This window comes from Callithrix jacchus, chromosome 9 (genome assembly GCF_049354715.1).
Source record: "Callithrix jacchus isolate 240 chromosome 9, calJac240_pri, whole genome shotgun sequence".
NCBI classification, from domain to species: domain Eukaryota; kingdom Metazoa; phylum Chordata; class Mammalia; order Primates; family Cebidae; genus Callithrix; species Callithrix jacchus.
In genome coordinates this window covers 125,970,637-125,985,275 of record NC_133510.1, presented here as the reverse complement: position 1 = coordinate 125,985,275, position 14,639 = coordinate 125,970,637, and the positions used below count along the sequence as shown (strand labels likewise).

Here is a 14,639-nt window from a genome sequence, read left to right as displayed (position 1 = left end):
AGTGTTGGGATTACAGGCATGAAGCACTGTACTTCATGGCACTGAACACAGACATTTTCTTATACAATGAAATCCCATTTACCATACATTAATCTGTATACACATCTCTGCAGATAGAGAAATCTGTAAGCAAGCCCACCAACGCGTCACCTGGGTCTCTCTAGACACTGATGGGAGTTGTGCAGAGGAAGGGGCAGCTGAGACCAGGGAGTTGGGTGATATCTTCGGGGTGTACATTTCTGTATTGTTCTTTTGATTTTATTTTTTGAGATGGAGTCTCACTCTGTCGCCCAGGCTGAAGTGTAGTGGAGCGATCTCGGCTCAATGCAACCTCCACTTCCTGGGTTCAAGTGATTCTTCTGCCTCAGCCTCCTGAATAGATGGGACTACAGGCACACGCTACCACACTCAGCTAATTTTTGTTTTTTTAGTAGAAACGGAGTTTCACCATATTGGGCAGGCTGGTCTTGAACTCCTGACCTCGTGATCCACCTGTCTCAGCCTCCCAAAGTGCCGGGGATCGAAGGCGTGAGCCACTGCGCCTGGCCTCTGTATTGTTCTTTTGATTTGTTTTTCTTTTTCTTCTTTTTTTTAAAAAAAAACAGTAATCATGTATCAAGTTGCTATACACACACACACACACACACACACACACACTCACATATAATTTTTTTTGAAAGAAAAAAAGGTAGTCCTGGCACAGGGGCTCACACTTACAATCCCACCACTTTGGGAGGCCAAGGCAAGAAGATCACTTGAGCCCAAGTGTTCAAGACCAGCCTGGGCAACAAATTGAGACCTTGTCTCTACCAAAAACTAAAAAAATTAGTTGGGCAGTGTGGTGGCATGTGCTTGTAGTTCCAGCTACTTGGGAGGCTGAGGCAGGAGGATCGCTTGAGCCCAGAAGGTTGAGGCTGCAGTAAGCCATGATTATATCGCTGCACTACAGCCTGGGTGACACAGTACCTTGCCTCAAAGAAACAACAAAAAATAAATAAAATAAATAAAAGGATTTCCTTAAAAAAGCATCTTAAAATCCTAGAATTTTAAAAACGGGAGGAATAGCCAAAATAAGCAAGCAACAATGTTACTAGAGAAGCATGAAAGGCCTGTTAGTGAGAGGTCTGGCTGGGGGAAGCTGGGGATTTCTAAGCAAAATACAAACCTTTTCATTGAGTGTTGGTGCCTCTTTGTAGATTAACAAACTCTTAGGTGAGTTCTTTTTTTCAGAAGGGGACTCAGTCTCATCCTCTCTCAAAACAGCTTTTGAAGAGCCCAAAGAGTGGGGATCTTGGATGGCAATTAGCTCACTATGAGTAAGGAAACCAAACAAAAGCAGATTCTTAAAACTATCATATGTAGATCACTAATATATATGTATTATACATAGATCATATCTATCTATCTATCTATCTATCTATCTATCTATCTATCTATAGCTGTATCATATATAGATCACTAATACTCTTAAAAGTATCTTAGGCCAGGCTTGGTGGCTCCCGCCTGTAATCCCAGCACTTTGGGAGGCCGAGGTGGCTGGGTCACTTGAGATCAGGAGTTTGAGACCAGCCTGGCCAACATGGTGAAACTCCATCTCTACTAAAAACACAAAAATTAGCCAGGCGTGGTAGCAAATGCATGTGATCTCAGCTACTTGGGAGGCTGAGGCAGAAGAATCACTTGAACCCAGGAGGCGGAGGTTGTAATGAGCCGAGATCGTGCCACTGCACTCCAGCCTGGGCGACTCGTGTCGGTAGTCCCAGCTACTTGGGAGGCTGAGCAGGGATCACTTGAGCCCAGGAGTTAGAGGCTGCAGTGAGCCATGATTACACCACTGCAATCCAGCCTAGGTGACAGCGAGACTCTGTCTCTAAAAAGAAAAAATAATAACATAGAATAAGGTTATACTTGTGAAAATTTTAGGTTTTCAGTTTGTGAGACTGATTTTTGTCAATGGCTTTGTATTTTTATTTACTTGCTTACTATTATTATTTTTAGAGATGGGGTTTCACTATGTTGCCCAGGCCTTGAACTCCTGAGCTCAAGAGACCCTTCCGCTTTGGTCTGCCAAAGTGTTGGGATTACAGGCATGAGCTACCTGACCAATGACTTTTTTTATTTTTGAGACTGAGTCTCACTCTGCCGCCCAGGCTGGAGTGCAGTGGCACAATCTTGGCTCATCGCAACCTCCGCCTCCTGGGTTCAAGCAATTCTTGTGTCTCAGCTTTCTGAGTAGCTGGGAATACAGGCGTGTGCCACCACGTCCAGCTCATTTTTGTATTTTTAGTAGAGATGGGTTTTCACCATGTTGGCCAGGCTGGTCTTGAACTCCTGACCTCAGGCAATATCCGCCTGCGTTTGACAGCAAAAGCTGTTCTGGAATAGACCAGAGGCACTAGAACTGCTTCCTCCCATGTAACGAAGTGAGAACAGACTGCCCATGGTTTCTCCTTGTTCAGGTAAACCTCTGTTTGTCAAATGGAATGCTGGCACAAATGTGAACGTTTTAGTTACATAATAAAGTAGGTACACAAGTTCTCATAATCTACGGAAAAACAGGAAAACATAATTATCTTTTCCACTTAATCACATATTTGTCATGTGATATCTTGGCATCCGTCTCCGCTGGCAGAACAGGCAATCACTTCAATCGTTTTAAGTCGGTGAAGTCAAAAGGGCCTTGGAAGAAACTCTGCATGTAAATTTGAGTTCATTTCATACATGAACTTTAATCCTCTATGCTCTAAAAACTATCTGATGTAAGCTTTTCCCTTAATATATGAGTGTCCTTGTTCAGGAGTGAAAAATAGGCAGTTGGGTCCTGAGACTTGAAATTATCCAAAGAAGATCTTTAAAACCCAAATATGAATAGATGACATTTAGTGTGACGATCAACTTTTAAAAATAATTTGCACCTGGAAGAATGACTATCTGTATGACCTTTAAATGATTCAAGTTTCTAAAAGGACCAAAGGAAATAAACAGAATAAAATGAAAGAGCCAAAGGATACTCCAAATAATTGAGTACTAAAAATAAATTTTAATCATAAACTCCTGTAAAAGCCAATGCAATGATTAAAATATGCCTCTCAATATAGAAACTTCATCCTTTCTGTCATTTAAGATTAAAGAGCTATGCTTTATTTAAAAATAGCAGACATTATTGCGCCACTCAAACACAAGATTCGGCATTTCTAACAATAAGACAAGCCTGAATAAGGCAGCATATGCTAATTACTAATCCAGTTTCTTTTCTTAAAAAAAACCAGGCTGGGCGCAGTGGCTCATGCCTGTAATCCCAACACTTTGGGAGGCCGAGGCGGGTGGATCACAAGGTCAGGAGTTTGAGACCAGCCTGACCAAAATGGTGAACTCTGTCTCTACTAAAAATACAAAAATTAGCTAGGCATGGTGGCGCATGCCTGTAATCCCAGCTACTCAGGCTGAGGCAGGAGAATCGCTTGAACACAGGAGTTGGAGGTTGCAGTGAGCTGATATCGAGCCATTGTACTCCAGCCTGGGCGATAGAGGGAGACTGTCTCAAAACAAAACAAAACAAAACCCAATAACTTACCAGCTTGTTAAATACAAGTATCCTCTTTCTTGAATGATTTTCAAAAATTAAGAAAGTTTGGGCAATGTAAAGTCCCAAACAGACATGAACTGAATGAACCCGGAGGCAGACACAATTGGATATGTAAATATACTAAGTGACCCTGGATAAGAGCTGAGAGATACTGAGTGGTGGTGACTCACACCTGTAATCCCCACAGTTCAGAAGGCTGAGGTGAAAAGATTAAGCCCAGGAGTTCGAGACTAGCCTGGGCAATATTGCAACACCTCATCTCAATTTAAAAAAAAGAGAGAAGCCTGGCACAGTGGCTCACGCCTGTAATCCCAACACTTTAGGAGGCCAAGGCAGGTGGATCACAAGGTCAGGAGTTCGAGACCAGCCTGGATAACATGGTGAAACCCCATCTCTACTAAAAATACAAAAATTAGCTGGGCACAGTGGCAGGCACCTGTAATCCCAGCTAGTTGGGAGGCTGAGGCAGAACAGCTCGACTGGGGAAGCAGAGGTTGCAGTGAGCCGAGATTGTACCACTGTACTTTCTAGCCTGGGCAACAGAGCAAGACTCCATCTCAAAAAAAAAAAAAAAAAGAGCCATGAGAAAATTTTTTTGAAATAGGGTCTCACTTTGTTGCCCAGGCTGGAGTGCAGGGGCACAATCATAGCTCACTGCAGTCTCAAACACCTGAGTTCAAGTGATCCTCCCACCTCCGCCTCCCAAGTAGCTTGGAGTAAAGGTGTTTGCCACCCATGACCAGCAAATTAAAAAAAATTTTTTTTGTAGAGATGGAGCCTCACTATGTTACCAGGCTAGTCTCAAATTCCTGAACCAAGTGATCCTCCTGCCTCAGTCTCCCAAGTACTGGGACTACAGGTGCACACCACCATACCCAGCTAATTTAAAAATAATTAAAAAAAAATGTGTAGAGGCTGAGTGAGCATGGTGGTTCATGCCTGTCATCCCAGCATTTTGGGAGGCTGAGGCAGGCGGATCACTTGAGGTCAGGAGTTCAAGACCAGCCTGGCCAACATGGTGAGACCCCTTGTCTCTACTAAAAATACAAAAATAAGCTGGGCATGGTGGTGTGTGCCTGTAATCCCAGCTACTCAGGAGGCTGAGGCATGAGAATCACTTGAACCCAGGAGGTGGAAGTTTCAGTGAGCTGAGATTGCGCCACTGCACTCCAGCCTGGGCAACAAATAGAGACTCTATCTCAAAAAAAAAAAAAAAATGTGTGAAAATAAAAAAGAAAACACACACACACAAAACAAGAAAAACAAGAAAAAAAAGTGTAGAGATAGTGGTCTTACTATATTGTCCATGCTGGTCTCAAACTCCTGGCCTCATGTGAACCTCCTGCCTTGGCCTCCCAAAGTGCTAGAATTACAGGCATAAGCCACCACAATGCACGAAGAGAAATTTTTCTATGGGGTCTAGGTAATGTCATCCGGACCAGAACTGGTCGGCCTGTCGATTCAGAACGGCTTCTGGGGTTAGGAATGCTCCAGGGTGGCATTCCACTCTGTGCAGCGACTCACCCGTTTGCTTTTTAATAAAACATATTTGCCCAAGTCACAACAACTGGTTTTGTTTTCAAACAAAACCTTTGCCTCAGAAGCCATCCTCAGTATAAACTCGTCCCTGGAATCTAATACAATCTCTACAATTAAAGACTCCACAGTCTGTGCTGGGATGAAAAAGGTGGCCCACTGGTCCTAAGTAACATTTCTGTTAGCAAACGCTGCTTCTGGATTAACAGTCAGTACGATGAGGCTTCTGTAACCCTTTATATTTCTAAATATTGGCAGGTATACTCCCTGGATGTTCACAGAGGTGAACATTACTCACCTTGCCAGGGAGTCATGTCTTGTCCCACGGATGCTTTCTGAACACGTGCACCCAGATTTGTGGCGGACAATTCTCTGCATTATGGAAGGTTTGAAAATACTCATCCACTCCACGTCAGACATGTGGCCTGAGGCTTCAATTATGAAGTTACTTGGGTGGCAGCACTTGGAGTCACACATGCCACTTTCACCCAGACAGGCTTCATTTTTCCGGCAGCATGAGATTTCAGACCTTTCCATCTGATCTGGACATTCTATGTCCAGCTTTTCTGGTTGTTTTGAACTTGGACAGCTGGTCAGGCCCAGGTAAACACTGACATCGTGCCACTGCTTCTCATCAGATAAAGTGGGCGTTTCTGAGGGCTGTTTTTCTTCGTTCTGAACCCCAGTTCCGTGACATTTTGGTGATTTTGCATGGATCTTGCACAGTGTAATTTTGTTTTCGGGTTCAATCTGGGCTTTTCCTCCCAGAGGCCAAGACTTGCGTTTCTCTACGGAGTCTTTTGTAAACATGGACGACAGTGTAACGACGCTCTTCTCCCCAAGGACAGAAGTGATCAGCCGCTTCTTCTCTTCGCACTCATCGCAGGAGCTCTTGTCTGACCTATTTTGCTGAACCAACATGGCTTCAAATTTCTGGTCCTTAAACAGTGACTTCTGATTTTTTTCCCTCTTAACATCGACTTTTGGGTAGTTATTTTCAAGGTCTGATAAACACATGTCTCTGCTATGATGGCATTATTTTAAAAAAATGGAAGTTATAAGATACACTTGATGCTATCATTCTAAATATTTCACCCGAAACTCAGTAGACCTAAATCCCAGTGAGACTTATTTATCTGAGCCTCAGAGCCCAATTCCAGCCCGATCTTCTCCCGGAAGCCTTTCTGACCACCAAGCCCACATTCCCTTTTCCATCCTCTTATTACACGTACTGTCTACATGACAAAAAAATAATACTACAGAAATGTGACAAAACCTTTTCATAAATCTTCCTTTAAATTTTTTCATGTCACCTGTATTCAGGTATTCTAATCTGCACCATTCTGACACCTTGGAAAATACAACTCTCTCCTTCCATAATGGCACAAACTATTTTATGCTTAAAAATTTTTCTTTTGGTATCGACAGTCTTATTATGTTGCCCAGGCTGCTCTTGCACTCCCAGCTTCAAGCGATCCTCCGGCCTTAGCTCCCAAAGCACTGGGATTACAGGTGTGAGCCATGGCACCCAGCCCATTTTAAGCTTTTAAGAAATAACCTCAACTCATCTTGTACCTCCCAGAGGCAATGAGGGTCAAAAGGAGAAAGACAGCCTGGGCAACAGAATGAAATGCCGTCTCTACAAAAAAAAAAAGTAGCCGGGCGTGGTGGTGCGCACCCGTGGGCCCAGCTACTTACTGGGAAGGCTGAGGGGAGAGGATCGCTTGACCCCAGGAGGCGGAGGTTGCAGTGAGCTGAGTCCGTGCCACTGCACTCCAGCCTGGGCAACAGAGCAAGATCCCATCTCAAAAAAAGAAAAAAAACGAGAAAGAGCCAGTATGTTTGGGGTTTCTGCCTGCAAGAGAACTCTGAGTTAGTCTGGTATCTCTTGGCAGTGGCAGTGGCAGTGGCAGTAGCTGGGACCCAGAGCCACAGGCCCCAACCCCCACAGAGAGCCCCAAAGGACAGTGCAAAAAGTGTAGCGGAAAGCAGGGGGGCCCCAGCCACAGGCCACATGCCTGGGGCAATCATTGCACGGCTGCTGCTCCTAAGCCCCGCTGCTCTGAACTTTCTCATTCTAGCAGGGAAAGCTGCTGCTGTAAACCAGTCCCGGCTCCGGCCTTCCAAGCAGTCATGGGGAGCTGCCCTAAACCCTCTCCCTTTCAAAGACTTCCTGTAACATTTTGGCTTAGAAAAGTAGACTAAATTTAGCTGTGGTACAGTTATATGGTTGTTAAATTAAACCACACTTTATATATTTATATTTTGATTTTATAGAAACTAATTTAATTCCCACACTACCTGTTGTAGGGAAGGGAAGGTGTTCCCCATTAACGAGGCAAGCAGGAAAATCCAGGTAAGGGCACAGGTCACCTTCAGTGGGGTGGGGCTCCACTCAGGGATCAATGCATTCCTTGGAATTACTTCTTTCAGGAAAGTGCCGTGTCCTGTATACCTACATGTGCCCAAGTCCTAGCCCAGTGTCTAAACAAGGATGCTGGATGGATGGATGGATAGATGAATGAATGAATGATTCATCTCTGTAGTGTCTACTCTAGCTCAAAGCCTTCTACCCAAAAGAAGGGCAAATCAGGTTTAAAAAAATTTACTTCTAGGCCAGGCGCAGTGGCTCACGCCTGTAATCCCAGAACTTTGGGAGGCCAAGGCGGGTGGATCATAAGATCAAGAGATCGAGACCATCCTGGTCAACATGGTGAAACCCCGTCTCTACTAAAAATACAAAAAATTAGCTGGGCATGGTGGCGTGTACCTGTAATCCCAGCTACTCAGGAGGCTAAGGCAGGAGAATTGCCTGAACCCAGAAGGCGGAGGTTGTGGTGAGCCGAGATCGCGCCATTGCACTCCAGCCTGGGTAACAAGAGCGAAACTCCGTCTCAAAAAAAAAAAAAAAAAAATTACTTCTATCCAGTGGCTAAATCAGGATCACACCTAAAATTCTTGGATCAGGTCTTCCTACAACTGAGGATTATGACAAGCATTATTAGTTCACACACATTTCTTTACTTTATTTTACTTTATTTTTGAGATGGAGTTTTGGTCTTGTCACTCAGGCTGGAGTGCAGTGGCATGATCTCGGCTCACTGCAACCTCCACCTCCTGGGTTCAAGCAATTCTCCTGCCTCAGTCTCCCTAGTAGCTGGGATTACAGGTGCCTACGACAGTGCCCAGCTAATTTTTGTATTGTTATTTATTTATTTACTTATTTTGAGACTAAGTTTCACTCTGTTGCCCAGGCTGGAGTACAGTGGAGCGATCTTGGCTCACTGCAACCTCCGTCTCCTGGGTTCAAGCCATTCTTGTACCTCAGCCTCCCGAGTAGCTGGGACTACAGGCGTGAGCCACTATGCCTAGATAATTTTTGTATTTTTAGTAGAGATGGAGTTTCACCATGTTGGCCAGGCCAGTCTCAAACTCCTGACCTCAGGTGACCCACCCACCTAGGCCTCCCAAAGTGCTGGGATTACAGGCATGAGCCACCACGCCTGGCCACATTTATTTCCTACCATATGGGGAACAGCAGTCAGTCCTGGCCAATAGTAAGTGCACAGTAATTACTGATTGATAGAATACAATACAAGATCGTATTAATTGCATCTTGCTAAGATTACCTGGAGTCTAGAGCCTTTGATTCCTCCATCTTTGAATGATACATCTGTATTAATTCCTGAGAATTTTCCACATTGAAATTCAGAAACTGCAGATCACTCTGTTGCTTTACATAAATCTGTCATAGATATTGATAAATCAGTATGAAATGTAGCAAAACTAAACTGAACCAATTTGGCACTTTCCCTGAAACAGCTCACAAATCCTAAAACAAATCAGATAGTTACTAGAGAAATATGCTCAATGTGCCTGCTTTTGATTTTCCTTTGTTAGCTCTAAGATTTGGTAGGATAGCTGGCCTCCCAACCTTTAATCGCCACAGCCAAGACCCCATCTGCTGTACTAAACATATGACTAAGTACTTAGAATTCCGAACCACCAATTAAGCAAAATTGACAGGCATACATTTTCCCTGATTTGCTATTTGTTCACAAGCATTTCTTACGTGCTAGAGAAGGACGTTTGGGGACGCACCTGTCTCAGATTGTGCAGCTCCAAATCTGTGCGTTCTTGCTTTGACTTTGCAATATTAAGCAATTCGTCTTTCCTCTTTTCTCTCTCTACTATTTAAGAACAAGTATTATTAAACATTTTTCAACAGCTGTATCAACACAGACCTCTCCATTTCCAACAATTTAATGCTCGGCTAACATTTGCTTTTTTAATCTTAACACCTAGAAAGTTTATTTTGATATTAGGTTTTTAACTTTTTAAAGAGCTAACATTTTTGTTGTTGTGGTTCCTGAACTTAAAAATAGCAGAATGGGCTGGGCACGGTGGCTCAAGCCTGTAATCCCAGCACTTTGGAGGCCCAGGCAGTGAGATCAGCTGAGGTCACAAGTTCGAGACTAGCTTGGCCAACATGGCAAAACCCCATCTCTACTAAAAATACAAATGTAGCTGGGTGTGGTGGCACATCTGTGGTTCCAGCTACTTGGGAGGCTGAGGCAGGAGAATCACTCGAACCTGGGAGGCAGAGGTTGCAGTGAGCTGAGATTGTGCCACTGCACTCTAGCCTGGATGACAGAGTGAGTACTCTGTCTCAAAAAAAAAGAGAAGAGATTTGTAGATTCTGGGATTAAGAATAATTGTTTGTCTTTCCTTTTGTGGTGGATAGAATGAAGGTGATTTCTAAATCTCTATACTTACTACATGTTACTTTATTTAATTATGTATTTTTAAATTTTAAAAGATAAAATATTTTTTAAAATAGAGATGGAGTTGCTCAGGCTGGTCTTGAATTCCTAAGGCTGGTCTATGTTGCTCAAGCTGGTCTTGAATTCCTAAGTTTCACCATATTAGCCAGGCTGGTCTTGAACTCCTGGCCTCATGTGATCTGCCTGCCTCGGCCTTCCAAAGTGCTGGGATTACAGGCATGAGTCACTGTGCCTGGCCAAAACCGAGACATTTTAACGGTGGAAGTAATATCTGTAGTGCATCTGACTCAGTGGGTCTCAATTCTACACACCTCTCATGTTAACAGCATCTTTTTTTATTTTGAGACTCAGTCTCGCTCTGTTGCCAGACTGGAGGGGCAGTAGCACGATCTTAGCTCACTGCAACCTCTGACTCCCTGGTTCAAGCAATTCTCCTGCCTCAGTCTCCCGAGTAGCTGGGACTACAGGTGCATGCCACCATGCCCAGCTAATTTTTGTATTATTAGTAGACACAGGGTTTCACCATGTTGGTCAGAATGGTCTCGATCTCTTGACCTCGTGATCCACCCGCCTCAGCCTCCCAAAGTACTAGGATTACAGGTGTGAGCCACCACGCCCGGCCATTGACAGCATCTTGACAAGCTCACTGTCCTCCTAATGTTTAAAGAATACTGTTTTGTTGTAATCCCAGCTATGGGAGGCTGAGGTGGGAAGATGGCTTGAGCACAGGAGTTTGAGACCAGCCTGAACAACCCAGCAAGACACTGTCTCTTAAAAAAAAAAAAAAATACTTGTTTTGGATACAACATGGCCCTTAAACAAAAGCCAACTAGTTTATCTGGCCCTCAGAGTAATTTTAATATATTTGAATGTTGGCCAGTGGTATCAGGGGTGGGGGTGGGGTGTTCAGAGAAAAAGAAGAATATATATTTGAATGTTGCCTTGATTTTAGAATAATCTACTTTTGCATAAGAGGCAATGTCACTGTAAATATAAATGTTTCCCCAGTTCAGATAGTTTTCTCTGTGGCTGTGTTTAGCTGAGACATCAAAGTGGAGTGGGTCTGCCTATTCTCACAAGCTGTCCACAGAAAGCAAAGAGGTAAGGAACTCTCTGCTGCTATTTGCCTGAACAAGCAGCCTGAGATAAAACAATAGGAAGGGACTTAAACCTGCTGAATTCTGATCAAGACTCTGCCTTTTACTGCCTGGGAGACCTGAGGCAGACATTCAGTCTACAAGAGCTCACCTACAGGACTGTCAGGACCCACAGAAATGTAAACTGGTGATCAGGTGTGGAGGCTCATGCTTATAATCCCAGCAGTTTGGGAGGCTGAGGCGGGTGGATCACCTAAGGTCAGGAGTTCAAGACCAGCCTGACCAACATGGTGAAACCCTGTCTCTACTGAAAATACAAAAATGAGCCAGGTGTGGTGGTTCATGCCTGTAATCCGAGCCACTTGGGAGGCTGAGGCACGAGAATTGCTTGAACCTGAGAGGCAGAGATTGCAGTGAGCTGAGGTCACACCACTGCACTTCAACCTGGGCAACAGAGTAAGACTCTGTCTCAAAGAAAGAAATGTAAACTAGTATCATTGTTCTCTTTGCGGACTCCTTACTCCAAGTTATGTACAAACAAACATGCCTCTCAGCCTATGTAAAGAACCATATTTTCAACGAAAAAAAAGTTTTGAACTTAAAAGCAAAACTTTTAAGACATTGCCCAACTTCAAATAAAACGTGTTAACATCTGACTGAGTGCAGAGGCTCACACCTGTACTGCTAGCACTTTGGGAGGCTGAGCCGGTTGGATAGTCTAAACTCAGGAGTTCGAGACCAGCCCGGGCAACACAGTGAAACCGCATCTCTACTAAAATACAAAAAAGTAGCCAGGTGTGGTGTCGTATGCCAGCTACTTGGGAGGCTGAGGCACGAGAATTGCTTGAAACCCGGGGGGTGGAAGTTGCAGTGAGCCAAGATTGTAGTACTACACTCTAGCCTGGGCAATTGAGCAAGACTCCATCTCCCAAAAAATATGGTAACCACTTGATAGCATATTATCACGTTATATCTTTAAAAATTCTTTTTTGGGCTTAGGCCAAGCATGGTGGCTCATGCCTATAATCTTAGTACTTTGGGAGGCCAAGGCAGGAGGATTATCTGAGGCTAGGAGTTCAGGACAAGCAGACTGAGCAACATAGCGAGACCCTGTCTCTACTAAAAATAAAAAATAAAAATAAAAACAAAATTAGCTAGGTGTAATGACACATGTCTCTAGTCCCAGTTACTCAGGAGGCTGAGGTGGCAGGATCACTTGAACCCAGACAGTCGAGGCTGCAGTGAGCTATGATCACACACCACTGCACTCCAGCCTGGGCAACAGAGCAAGACCCTATCTCTACAAAATAAGGAAATAAATAAATTATTTTTTAGGCTTTATTCACTTTTATAATTAAAACACACAAATCCACCAATTGTCTATATTTTGAAAATGAAGAATAAAACATACAGAAATTGTTTTCAGCCAATGGTGTGAGATTGTCTTTAACTGCGAATATGTTTAAGGAATCGATTTAGGAGCCAGGTGCAGTGGCTCGTACCTGTTATCCCAACAATTGGGAGGCCAAGGTAGGAGGATTGCTTGAGCCCAGCAGTTCCAGACCAGACTGGGCAACATAGTGGAACCTTATCCGTACAAAAAATTTAAAAATTAGCCATGTGTAGTGGCATGTGCCTGTAGTCCCAGCTACTAGGGAGACTGAGGTGGGACGATCACTTGAGCCTCAGAGTTTGAGGCTGCAGCGAGCCGTGATTGTACTGAGGGAACGTGTTCTCTTTCCGGGGCCACAAGGGGGCGTAGTTGTAAGGACAAGAACTTCCTAGCGTCATGGCCCTCTCCCATCTCTCTCCATACAAGGGGATGTACAGTTTATGTTTGAATTGCAAGGGCACGGGAAGAAACTAAGAGTCAATCACTCCAGCGGAAGTTCTAAGGAACTCCTTTCATTGGCCTGGGGTCTTAGAGAAGGTGGGGGTTCCTCCCAGGTTAAAAGTCCCCTTCTTCCACATCCCTTCGGACTCCATGTTTGGATCCCCTTCAGCGAACACTCCCTTCGTGGAAGCCATCTTTCTCTCTCCTGGATTTTCCCTCTGGAGTCCCCTTCCACACTCTCTCGTGGAAGCCTGTCTTCCCCTCCTAAACTCTATCTCGATTCCCTTCCACTCAGGGTGGAAGCTGCTTTCCTCTCCCGGATTCCATCTTTCTGGCTTCCCACTGAGTGTGAGAGTTACTGTTTCTCTCTCTCTCCTTCTGGCATTTACTGTGCACTGCGCCGTGGTCCCCGCTCTCATTCTTGAGAGGGCAGGAGAGCAAAAACCTGGAGAAACGCCCTCTCAGGGCTGCTGTGGACACCCTGAACCCCAATATTACAGTACCAGTACACTCCAGCCTGGGTATAGCATTTTATGCATAGCATTTGTACAGTAGTAAATTCCGTGGGCCTATGAGCTTCCGAGCATATAGCAGGGTGCCTGGCATACAAATGCTGATCCAAGGACTGTTTGAATGCAGCTGTAAAAATACGCAATATCTTTAGCAGCATAAGGGGTTATCATTACTTGCAGAAGGCAGCAATGCTAGAAATGGTGAAGATAGTGACCTCTAGTGGCAGAATACCGCACTTTCCCCCCATCTTTAATCACAAGGGATTAAAATTAAGAATTCCATTTTACTGGCCTGGTGCGGTGGCTCACGCCAATAATCCCAGCACTTTGGGAGGCCGAGGCGGGTGGATCACGAGGTCAAGAGATCGAGACCATCCTGGCCAACATGGTGAAACCCCATCTCTACTAAAAATACAAAAATTAGCTGGGCATGGTGGCACGTGCCTGTAGTCCCAGCTCCTCGGGAGGCTGAAGCAGAATTGCTTGAACCCAGCAGGCGGAGGTTGCGGTAAGCCAAGACCGAGATCGCGCCATTGCACTCCAGCCTGGGTAACAAAAGTGAAACTCCGTCTCAAAAAAAAAAAAAAAATTCCATTTTACTTAAAACTTCTTAGGCCGAGCATGGTGACTCACACCTGTAATCCCAGCACTTTGGGAGGCTGAGGCAGGAGGATCACTTGATCCCAGGAGTTAGAGACCAGGCTGGACAACATAGTGAGACCCCCTTCTCTGAAAAAAATAATAATAAAAAATTTAACCAGGCTACTTGGGAGGCCAAGGCAGGATTCCTTGAGTCTAGGAGTTTGAGGCTACAGTGAGCTGTGATCACACCACTGCACTCCAACCTAGGTGACAGAGTGAGACCTTGTCTCTGGGAAAAAAATTATTTTTTGAGATGGAGTCTTGCTCTGTCACCCAGTCTGGAATGCAGTGGCACAATCTCGGCTCACTGAAACCTCTGCCTCTCCCAGCTTCAAGCAATTCTCCTGCCTCAGCCTCTCGAGTAGCTGGGACTACAGGCATGTGCCACCATGTCAGCTTAAGTTTTTTATTTTTAGTAGAGATGGGGTTTCACTGTGTTAGCCAGGATGGTCTCAATTTCCTGACCTCATGATCTGCCCTCCTTGGCCTTCCAAAGTGCTGGGATTACAGGCGTGAGCCACTGTACCCAGTGGAAAAAAATTCTTAAATGTAATAATGTGTTTTTCCCATTAATTTACAGAAAAACTGCATTCCATTCCCTGCCATATTCCTTACCTAACCCTAGTATCTCAGACCTTCCAATGGTGA

At 44.5% G+C, this 14,639-nt stretch overlaps 1 protein-coding gene across 10 annotated transcripts in view; it reads right to left on the bottom strand.

The window, feature by feature from the left end:
* CCDC62 (coiled-coil domain containing 62) overlaps positions 1-14,639 on the bottom strand; it is a 59,976-nt gene that overhangs the window by 21,603 nt on the left and 23,734 nt on the right. For 8 of the 10 annotated variants that reach the window (XM_078337557.1, XM_078337561.1, XM_017976467.4 and 5 more), the window contains 4 exons: positions 9,224-9,312; positions 8,752-8,867; positions 5,421-6,146; positions 1,166-1,310 (listed from right to left, as the gene is read on the bottom strand). In XM_078337557.1, the coding sequence (XP_078193683.1) occupies positions 1,166-1,310; positions 5,421-6,146; positions 8,752-8,867; positions 9,224-9,312 (1,076 nt within the window). The remainder of the gene's footprint in view (positions 1-1,165; positions 1,311-5,420; positions 6,147-8,751; positions 8,868-9,223; positions 9,313-14,639) is intronic. The other 2 variants (XM_078337563.1, XM_078337558.1) reach the window with 1 other exon arrangement.